Consider the following 12,059-nt stretch of genomic DNA (forward strand, 5'->3'; position numbering starts at 1 on the left):
TTAATTGGACGATTAAGAAATAATGAAAAATGCACATGTTTGTAACGAGGGCTGAATGTAAAAGTATTGAATATATCAACGGTATACTATGGTATAAGAACCGTTATAGTCGATTGGTTACAAAGTTTAGCCAATTATTCTGAGTTCGATGCTGAGATGGGCAAGCACCACTATATATATGTGTTTAATTTGTGTTTATAATTCATCTCGTGCTTGGCAGTGAAGGAAAACATCGTGAGGAAACCTGCATGTGACAAATTTCATAGAAGTTCTGCCACATGTGTATTCCACCAACCCGCATTGGAACAGCGTGGTGGAATATGTTCCAAACCTTCTCCTCAAAGGGAGAGGAGGCCTTTAGCCCAGCAGTGGGAATTTACAGGCTGTTGTTGTTGTTGTATACTATGTTATAAGAGCCGTTATAGTCCATTGGTTACAAGGTTTAGCCAATTATTCTGAGTTCGATGCTGAGATGGCCCTTAACTGATGATTTCGGGTTCAAACCCAAGCAAGCACCCCTATATATATATAGGGGTGCTTGCTTGGGTTTTATATATATATATATATATATATATATTTATATATATATGTGTGTTTAATTTGTGTTTATAATTCATCTCGTGCTCGGCGGCGAAGGAAAACATCGTGAGGAAATCTGCATTTGTCTAATTTCATCGAATTTCTGCCACAGGTGCATTCCTCTAACCCGCATTGGAACAGCGTGGTGGAATATGTTCCAAACCCTTTATTTATTAGGAGAGGAGGCCTTAGCCCAGCAGTAGGAAATTTACGGGCTGCTAATTTACTTTTATTCTGAGTTCAAACCCTTGCAAGCACCACCGAGCTGAATTTGTATTTATAATTCACTACCCACTTTCCCGGCTTTGCAAGAGCAAACAGTTTTTTTATACATGTTTACTATTTATTTTTTTATTTTTGTTGCTTTTTCTTCCTTACCAAATCGGGTTGTTACCACCATGACCGGGCTGTTGCCTTTTTTTATAATATCCGGGTAGGTATATAATAAATCCACTTGATGGTAGGTGGAAGTGAGTCCAAACGCGAAAACGACCAGTACAGTGAACTGCACTACACACAGTCACCCTCGCATTGCCGCCCCCCAAGATGTTTCTTCACGACTTTAAGGTAGAGATTTATATGTTTTGGCCGTGCGTCAAAGAGTTACCAAATTTCTTCGGTTAGGGTTTCGGTTTTCAAAGTCATGTGGTGACATCGCGAGGTACGCGTAGATTTGTAAAGGAAAGGGGGAGCAGGAATAACAGATCTAGAAGTTCCGTGCCCTATAAAATTAGGTGCGACCGTTGTACTGTATCTCTCTTTCTCTTTCTATTTCTGATTGTGTGTGTGTCACACACTCGTGTATAATATGTTCGAAGTAGTTGACTGGTCTCCCTTGATATTAGCCGTCGTGATCAAAGTCGTGAGTCGAGATGACCCAGTGGTTAGAACGCGTGCATCTTAACCGATGATTGCGGGTTCAAACCCAGGCAAGCACCGCTGATTCATGTGCTTAATTTGTCTTTATAATTCATCTCGTGCTCATCGGTGTAGGAAAACATCGTGAGGAAACCTGCATGTGACAAATTTCAAAGAAATTCTGCCACATGTGAATTCCACCAACCCGCATTGGAACAGCGTGGTGGAATATGTTCCAAACCTTCTCCTCAAGGGGAGAGGAGGCCTTTAGCCCAGCAGTGGGAATTTGCAGGCTGTTGTTGTTGCTGTTGTTGATCAAAGTCATTCAGCAGAACATCATCACCGCTTAACGCAAAGCGATTGTTTGAAATGGGGCCTGTAGAGTTTTTCATCGTACTTTCCATTATGTATTTCATTATTTTATACGATTTCCTTTATTATATTTGGCAGCTCTTTATTATATTTGTACCTCTTTAGGGTCGTATTCTGATCTAGGTGTTGACCTAGACCACGAACGCGAATGAAAAGTAATAGATGTTATTTTATTTATTATAAATAGTTTTATTTTAATTACGCATGTTAAGTATGACGTAGTAAGGAATTCTGCAAATAGTTATAGCTGTTCGATTCTAAGTAACGCAAATAATTGTTTAAATTATTGGAATTAATATAATGATTTGAATTCTCGTGCGGTGTTTTAATTACTTACCACGTTGGTTTAGTAGCTAGCATTGTAGAATCGATATCTGAAGGCTATTGATTCGAATCTCAGTTAGAGGACAATTTTACTAACAAATTAATACAACAACAGCCTCTAAATTCCCACTGCTGGGCTAAAGGCCTCCTCTCCCTTTGAGGAGAAGGTTTGGAACATATTCCACCACACTGTTCCAATACGGGTTGGTAGAATACACATGTGGCAGAATTTCGATGAAATTAGACACGTGCAAGTTTCCTCACGATGTTTTCCTTCACCGCTGAGCACGAGATGAATTATGAAGACAAATTAAGCACATGAATCAGCGGTGCTTGCCTGGATTTGAACCCGCAATCATCGGTTAAGATGCACGCGTTCTAACCACTGGGACATCTCGACTCAAATTAATATGTTATTGAAATCGTGTTGAGACGTTATTGTTGATGTTCATCCGTTTTTCATTCCACTAACACCATGGTCCACTAAATATATGTAATAATTAAAATAGGGCACCTGTATTAGCCCACATATGTTCACTGTAATGTGCTGTGTAGTTGATTTAGACGACGAGCTCCGTGGTCGAGTGGAGTGACACCGGTTTTCATGGGTACCTACGCCACTCCGAGGTTTGATTCCCGGGCGAGTCGATGTAGATTATCACAAGTTTTCTATGTTGTCTTGGGTCTGGGTATTTGTGGTACCGTCGTTACTTCTGATTTTCCATAACACAAGTGCTTCAGCTACTTACATTGGGATCAGAGTAATGTATGTGATGTTGTCTCATATTTATTAAGTTGAATGACCCAGACCAAAATCGATCAAGACATCATCACCGTATAACTTTTTGTTTATAAATGACCTACAATATTATTTGGCGTTGAGAATACAGTTTTAAAGTCTAGTTTCATCAGTAGTTGACAGTAGAAAAATAATAATAATAACAGCAAAAGAAAATATTATGTGAGTTAACAGCAAATAAGACTATAATTAAATATTCCAATCAGTTAAGTAATCTACTCTATTTACAAAGAGTGACATTTATTTACATAACATATTTATTTATTAACAACAATAACAACAGTAGCCTGTAACACTGCTGGGTTAAGACCTCCTCTCCCTTTGAGAAGTTGTGGTACATATTTTACCACGCTGTTCCAATGCGGGTTGGTGGAATACAAATGTGGCAGGATTTTTTATGAAGTTGGACACATGCAGATTTTCTCACGATGTTTTCTATCACCGCCGAGCACGAGATGTATTATAAACACAAATCCAGCACATGAGTATTCAGTGGGGTGGGGTTAAATAGGAATTTCTTAATTAATATGTAGCATTACCCGGGTTTGAATCAACAACAACTATTCTTTTTTTTAATGGTATAGGTTGGCGGACGAGCTTATGAGCCACCTGATGGTAAGTGGTCACCATCACCCATAGACAATGACGCTGTAAGAAATATTAACTATTTATTACATCGTCAATGCGCCACCAACCTTGGGAACTAAGATGCTATGTCCCTTGCGCCTGTAGTCACACTGGCTCGCTCACCCTTCAAACCGGAACACAATAATACTGCGCACTATTGTTTTGTGATGGTATTTGGCCTAATTGTATGTTATTCCGTTTTGTTTCAGATCATGTCCTGATGTTAAGAAGTTATATCTCTTAACGAGACCAAAGAAGAATAAAGATATCTTGAAGCGTTTGCAGGAACAATTCGATGACGCGGTAAGTTAGTTTACATCCTGCACGTGTAGTATATATTTAATTAAATAATTTCAATTACGATTCATAACGAATAAATCATAATTTATTTCGATCTTGTCTACACACACATATACATACATATGTGTGTTATCGAACACGGTTATTACGCTGAATCAATTTGGATGTTATTTACTATGAAGATAGTTCGGGGTTCCGGGAATATGAGAGTAAATTAGGGTTATGTTTGTGTGCCATGTGTTTAATAAATTTCGCATGAGCGAATTCAACCAGAAATAACATTTTGTATTAATGAAATGCAGCTACCTGATATTTAGAAGCGGTTTATATATATTTTTAAGCACTTGGGAAATGAAGAGAAAATTAAAAAACAGATATTGCCAAGATATACTAATAGTTATTTTTTTTTTTTCGAATATCATTAAAATAATTATATAATATACAAATAATAACTTATACCTTCTAAGTAATTTACCTATATCTCTGAAAATACTCGATTGTAATTAAACTTACACTGTTCTCTAAGTTAAACGATACCCAATTTACATATTAAATTAAAAACGATCATAACGATAGGACTTTTAACTATCAAGAAATTCATGGACAAACATACAAACATATACCCAAAATTAGGCACATTTGCTTATAAGCCTAATATGGATCATCATAATCTAATATAAATCAATTCTAACAATGTTACATACATACATGTCGAACTGATAACCTCCTTTCGTTGAAGTCAGATAAAAAAGCGCAGCCTTACGCTCTCTTCCAAGTAACCTTTATTACAGCAACAACAACAACAACAGCCTGTAAATTCCCACTGCTGGGCTAAAGGCCTCTTCTCCCTTTGAGGAGAAGGTTTGGAACATATTCCACTACGCTGTTCCAATGCGGTTTGGTGGAATACACATGTGGCAGAATTTCTATGAAATTTGTCACATGCAGGTTTCCTCACGATGTTTTCCTTCACCGCTGAGCACGAGATGAATTATAAAGACAAATTAAGCACATGAATCAGCGGTGCTTGCCTGGGTTTGAACCCGCAATTATCGCTTAAGATGCATGCGTTCTAACCAGTGGGCCATCTCGACTCAAACAATTTTTTACAGCAAAACAACTATATTAAGATGTTTTTTTGTTTTATTTACAGTTGTACGATAAACTAAGGAAACAAGCACCCGACTTCATAGAAAAGATTTCGATCATTGAAGGCGATGTGGGACAGCTCAATCTGGGTATTAGCGAAGAAGATAGACAGAAAATAATTAATGAGGTAAACAACAGCAACAACCTGTAAATTTCCTACTGTTGGGCTAAGGCCTCCTCTCCCTTTGAGGAGAGTTAGCGGAATACACATGAGGTAAAATTTTTATAACTATACACATGTTTCCTCGCGATGTTTTCGAACAATGCTGAGCACGAGATGAATTATAAGCACAAATTAAGCACATGAATATTCAGTGGTGCTTGCCTGGGTTTGTTTTTTTTTTGTTTTATGGTATAGGTTGGTGGACGAGCAGATGAGCCACCTAATGGTATGTGGTCACCATCACCCATAGACAATAACGCTGTAGGACAGTAGGCCTTTGTCCTTTGGCAAGCCCGTCTGGGTAGGTACCACCCATTCATCAGTTATTCTACCGCCAAATAGCAGTACTCAGTGTTGTTGTGTTCCGGTTTGAGTTTTAGTGAGCCAGTGCAACTACAGGCACAAAGGACATAACATCTTTGTTCCCAAGGTTAATGGCACATTGACGATATATGGAATAGTTAATATTTCTTACAGCGTCATTGTGTATGGGTGATGGTGACCACTTACTATCAGGTGGCCCACATGCTCGTTCGCCAACTTATACCATAAAAAAATTATATAAGTCACACAAACAATCACGTGATATGCCCCTCCTCCCAAGCGACGGAATGGAATATGGTCAATGTCCCATTTTTAGTGGCATTTCATGAACACAGCTTGATTTATTTGCATGCGTGCAAGTAAAAATACGAAATAAAAGATTTAAAGTAAAATAATTTTTAAAACAAATTTCAGGTAGAATACATATTCCACGGTGCAGCCACCGTGCGATTCGATGAAGCGCTCAAAACAGCTGTGGAGATCAACGTTCGTGGTACGCGGGAAATATTGACACTTGCACGGTCTTGCACGAAGCTGCGAGCTCATGTGCACATATCGACCGCTTACAGGTACAACAACAACAACAACAACAACAGCCTGTAAATTCCCACTGCTGGGCTAAAGACCTCCGCTCCCTTCGAGGGGAAGGTTTGGAACATATTCCACCACGCTGTTCCGATGCGTGTTGGTGGAATACACATGTGGCAGAATTTGTATGAAATTTCGTTCCAAATTGCTATATGAAATTTAGTTACATTGGTAACTTAAATATAATGCATACTCTATAACATTAAGGAACTAAGGAACATTGTAGCTTTCTTCCAGCGACTTTTATTTTAATCGAATCATTACATACCTAATCATCATATTGGTGTGTAATTTAAAGTAATACCTTATACATTTTATTAAAAACTTGCACTATTTCGAAGACGGATCACGTCGCTACTAAGTAATGAGTGACCCGAACCTTATACTTTTTATGAAGTTTTTTTAATGAATTAACTTTGATTTCTTCAATTTAAACGGCTAAGTTTACTTTTACTATATGTATAAAATTAATTGATTTCAGTAATTGTCCTATACGAGAAATTGATGAGAAATTCTACGAGAGTTCATTGTCCGGCGAGAAGCTGATTGATCTCGTCGAGAATATCGACGAGAAGACACTAAACACCATCACTCCTGGGTCAGTAACTTGAGATATATGTATTTAAATATTTCAGTTGATAGGACTTTGTCCAAGTACTGGGTAGGTACTACCTACTCATCAGGTATTCAAATCACAAACAGTCATTCTTAGTATTGTTATGTGTTTAGGCGTAGGGGACATATTTTAGGCCCTAAGCCTAACTAGGCTTATGACAGTGATTATGCCATACAAATGCTACCAATCTAGAAAGCTTTAGGGTTGATCGGTGAAGGCTAAGAGCGCCAGACTAACTATAGTCACACTTAATAAATTAGCTCCTAAGGTTCTTGGTATCTATTTAATATCAGTTAATTTATCACCAAATCGATGAAGTTTATTTATTTATTTATTTATTTAATAAACAAATATAAGAAAGACATAAATCAATTAAGTTTCAACTTAAAATGAATATAGATAAATGACAACTTACATTAAAAGTACAAGCAAAAAGTATAAAGGCTAGTGAAAACGGTTAATGTTTAATACTATACATGTACAGCCTGTAAGATTCCCACTGCTCGGCTAAGCTTCCCTCTCCCATTAAGAACAAAGTTAGGGAGCATATTATACCACGCTGCTCCAAAGTGTATTGGTGGATTCACAATTGGCACAATTTCGATGAAATTAGACACATGCAAGGTTTCTCACTATGTTTTCCTTCACTACAAAGAACGAGATGAACCATATAAACAAATTAACCACATGAAACTCACCGGTGCTTGCCTTCATTTGACCCTGCAGTCATCAATTATGATGTACGTGTTCTAACCACTGTACCATCTCGGTCTTTGTAATTAAACGCCATGTCAATGATTTCAGATTGCTGGGTGATTTCCCAAACACATACGCTTACACCAAATCAGCAGCTGAAGACATTGTCCAGAAATACTCCAAAGGCCTTCCGGTTGCGTTGTTCCGACCATCTATTGGTAAGTTTTTTTTTTTCGATAATATCGTCCTAACCGATTTTGAAGAGATGGAAAATCCGAAACCGGAAAGAGTTTCTGGGAGTCCGTTGGTAAACTCTGATTTCAATAACTCTTCTACTTTCAGAAGAGTTTTGTATTATCAGAGAGTTAAGCACTAATTTAAAAAATATTTAAATTCTTCTAGTTCTTTATTAGTCTGTAACATTGACGAAACTTTTAAAATCGAAGTCAAAGTCAAATAAATAGTTTATATCCCAGATTGCAGGATACCCTTCAGGGCAAGCTTGTCCGGGCTTTGTCTCCCACAGACAATTGTACTTATTATTAAGATGCATTTAACTGTGATCTCTGTAATATGGGAGAGAATAAGAATAAACGTGTAACCTCCAGTTTCCGTTTACAGTAAAGAGAACGTTTTTGGGCAATGGTATATGTATATATAATAAGATACCGGGAAATATAATCAATATATCATTTTCAAAATTTAAAAAGATTATTAATACTAAATTAATAAATAAATCGTATTATTCTTCAAAAGAGGACCTTTTGGAAAGAAACCCCTGGAGTTAGGCTCGGGTTCCATGATAGGACACTAATTACTGTAAATAACAGCATTGTAAATTTGTTTATATGAAAAGAGCAGCTATGCGAGTTTCTTGCCGTTTCTTCTCGCTAGAAGCTGCTCTCCGAAACAGTGGTAGTATTTAATTATTGACGATTCAAAAACGCTTCATTGTAAAGTTTACTTGAATAAAATTGATTTGATTTGAAAAATAATAATGTTTGTAAATATAAGTAGATTTGGTTCATTAGTTTTACTTGTCCATTTATAGATAACTGGTTATCGCCCGCGGATTCCCTCACGTTTTAGGATGTTGGTTGTCATGTGTCAGGCAATAAAATTGCCTATGTTCTTTCTCGGAGTTCAAGTTTGCTTCATACCAAATTTCATGAAATCTGGTTCAGCGATTTGGTTGTGAAAGACGGACAGACAGACAGAGTCACGGATCACAATCATGTGATCCGTGACTCTTTCATTTTGAAAGGTGATTTAATAAAATATGCCCTATGCTATATTCCTGCTCTGGGTACAATCTATCTCTGTACTAAAATATTATATAAATCGGTTCAACGCTTTAAGCGTGAAAAAATAACATGAAGAGTCACTACCGCATTTATAATTATTATTAGTGTATATATACATACAGATATATATTAATATATATATTTTTTTAATTTCAGTTATAGCAACAGCCGAAGAACCAGTTTCCGGATGGATAGACAATGTATATGGACCTACAGGTGTAAGTATATATACGTGTATGTACAGTCAGGATAAGAAAACCTTCGTCAGTTTTCATATGTCTGTCAGTGTCATATATTCTCGATCGGTAAAGCAGATTTTCGCTCATAGTGAGTACACGGAAATAGATCTTAAGGTGACGAACCTTTTCTTATCCCGACTGTACATATATACCTATTATGAAAAATAAATAATTCTATTTTTAAATCAATTTTGTTCGAAATGCCACTACAACGGTTACATTTAAGTAAAAGTAAAGTAACAGCCTGTAAATTTGCCACTGCTGAGATAAGGCCTCCTCCTCCTCTTCCATTAAGGAGATGGTTTAGAACATATTCCACTTCCACATGCAGGTTTCCTCACGATGTTTTCCTTCACCGCCGAGCACGAGATGAATTGTAAACACAAATTAAGCACATATATATAGTGGTGCTTGCCTGGGTTTGAACCCGCAATCATCTGTTAAGATGCACGCGTTCTAACCACTGGGCCATCTCAGCTCTTATATACAATATTAATTATCAGCTTTGTCAATTGTCTAGGTGGTCGTGGGTGCCGCCGTGGGTCTTCTCCATGTCCTGAACTGCAGCCCTAAGGCTCTGGCGGATCTAGTCCCTGGAGACTTGGTCGTGAATGGCTGCATTGCCACTGCTTGGAAGACTGCCAAGGATTACCCTGGAAACCACGAGGAGGCACCAATGGACCAGCTACCTACTGTGTACAATTATGTATCATCAGTAGAACGACCATTGACTTGGGGTAAGCTACCTATAATCATACTAATTAGTTAGATTAAGTGTTAATTAAGACTCATATATTGACATTATCCCGCAACCTCTCTGATCCTTGTCTTTTTTATGCTGTTGGTTGGCTAACGAACATACGGACCACCTGTTGGTAAATGGTCACCACCGCCTATAGACAATGGCGCTGTAAGAAACATTAACTATTCCTGTCATCGCCAATGTGCCACCAACCTTGGGAACTAAGATGTAATGTCCCTTGTGCCTGTAGTTACACTGGTTCATTCACCCTCAAACCGGAACCCAACAATACTTACAAGAACTGTTGTTTGGCGGTAGAATATCTGATGAGTGGGTGGTACCAACCCAAAGATTATTTTATTTTATTTTTAATTGTATAGGCTTTACATTGTGTTTATTTCTATTATTTTGTTATATAATTTTGGAAACTTAGCTGATGTATGTATTATTATATTATTATGCTATAAATTTCTCATTATTCCGGTTTTTCCCCGAATAGCTTTCCCGAGATTTTCATTGAGAGAAATATAATAGAAAAGACGGTTTTAATACCTAATAACAGACACATTACTAATATAAAATACAAAGGCATAATTATTTCACAATGGTTCAACTTGTACTAAGTGGTCTTTTGTACCCACAAGCATACGCATTATCATCACGATGATATGACCCTTGCGCCAAAATGATACTTTCGTATACTTTATGATCTTAGCTAAAGTTGAATCTTTATTACAGAGTTATTTATGAAGCACACAGAAATTTACGGTCTCCAAGTGCCCTCAATGCAAGCTGTGTGGACTTATCTGTTCTGGCTGACACCTTCGAAGTTTCTTTATAATTTGTACTGTTTCTTCCTCCACTGGATACCTGCGTATATCGTGGACGCTATCGCCATTATGATTGGAAAGAAACCTATGTAAGTATGAGATATTTCGATTATGATCTTATAACTACTATTAGATCATGTTACAAGATTAAATTCAGTGGAAAATCTACCACCGGTCCGAGGTGGAGGCTAACCGATGATTGCAGGTTCAATCCCTGGCAAGCACCACTGAATTTTCATGTGCTTTGTAATGAATTTTCATGTTGCTTTCATGTAATTTGTGTTTATAATTCATCTCGTGCTCGGTGGTGAAGGAAAATATCATGAGTCACTGCTCCAATGCAGGTTAATGGATTAACCCGCATTGGAGCAGCGTAGTGGAATACGCTCTAAACCTTTTCCTCAAAGGGAAAGGAGGCCTTAGCCCAGCAGTGGGACCGATCACCACCGGTACTGAATAGGAGATTTTTCTGAGAGACCATTTTGTAATGGGAGACGAACTCAAAAACAAAAGAAAGGTATTCTTTTGAGATAAAGATGGAGAGAAAAATGGTTCAAGTATGCCAAAACTTTACGTACTAGTTTGCGTGATAAATAACCGTTTTCATTCCAGGTTAAGGAAGGCCTACAAGAAAATCGAAAAGTTCTCAGCTGTCATCGGTTACTTTGCTTTACGGGAATGGAAGTTCCATAACGATAACACACAGAATATGTTCAAGGAGTTATGTGACACGGACAAACACATATTCAACTTTAACATGCGCTCTTTGGAATGGGAAACGTATTTCAAGTCATATGTCAGAGGTATCAGGCTTTACCTGTTGAAGGATCCTCTGGATACCCTCCCTCAGAGCAAGAAGAAACATTTCAAGCTGAAGGTTGTTCACTATATCTGTCTCTCTCTGATTTGTTTGGCACTATTGAGATTGTGTTGGTTTCTTGCTCGACTTATTATCGGTTAACTATTATTCGCTAAGCTGTAAATATTAGTGTTGTGTTGTGATTATTGTATAATTTAGCCAAGTGTTATCGACCTTAATGGGTTTTAGACTGGTTTATTGGTGGATAAGAGTTATGATTATAATAATTGTAATTAGTTATAATAAGGATGCCATATTTTAAGAATGGAATAATGTATAGTACGGCACAACTTAGATGTCGCATCGGCAAAATTCGTAAAACCGATCACATCCGAATTAAGTACGCTATACCAAATTATCAATATTTATTTCCCATGCGAATATGATCTTTACGCAAACGTAATAACTTGTAATATCATATGACCTAATATATTCGTCAATTTGACGCGTCGACTTACATGCACTTGCTTTCTCTGAGGCGCGAATCTATAGCGACGAATAGTGTCGAATGGCGCGATAGGGAACTGTTTCTATTGGTTAATAATAATAAAGGAATGAATACTTGTAAAAGTTCGACGAAAGACTTTATTCAATATATCTACGTGTAGCGTTATTTATATTCAATATGTAATCAAGGGCTCGATTTCTTGTCATAGTGTTATGTTTATGTAATGAAAATAATGTATGCAA

General features: G+C 37.3%; 1 protein-coding gene across 1 annotated transcript; it reads left to right on the forward strand.

The window, feature by feature from the left end:
- Positions 1–3,763: 3,763 nt before the first annotated feature.
- LOC124541854 (fatty acyl-CoA reductase wat-like) lies at positions 3,764–11,792 on the forward strand (the record flags this gene model as incomplete). Its single annotated transcript, XM_047119762.1, has 9 exons — positions 3,764–3,862; positions 5,013–5,135; positions 5,910–6,064; positions 6,565–6,681; positions 7,504–7,613; positions 8,856–8,917; positions 9,459–9,675; positions 10,419–10,599; positions 11,123–11,792. Coding segments are annotated over 9 exons (1,413 nt in total), but the record flags the coding sequence as incomplete, so codon positions are not given.
- Positions 11,793–12,059: the final 267 nt, after the last annotated feature.

The sequence above is a fragment of the Vanessa cardui genome, chromosome 29 (assembly GCF_905220365.1).
Source record: "Vanessa cardui chromosome 29, ilVanCard2.1, whole genome shotgun sequence".
Classification (NCBI taxonomy): domain Eukaryota; kingdom Metazoa; phylum Arthropoda; class Insecta; order Lepidoptera; family Nymphalidae; genus Vanessa; species Vanessa cardui.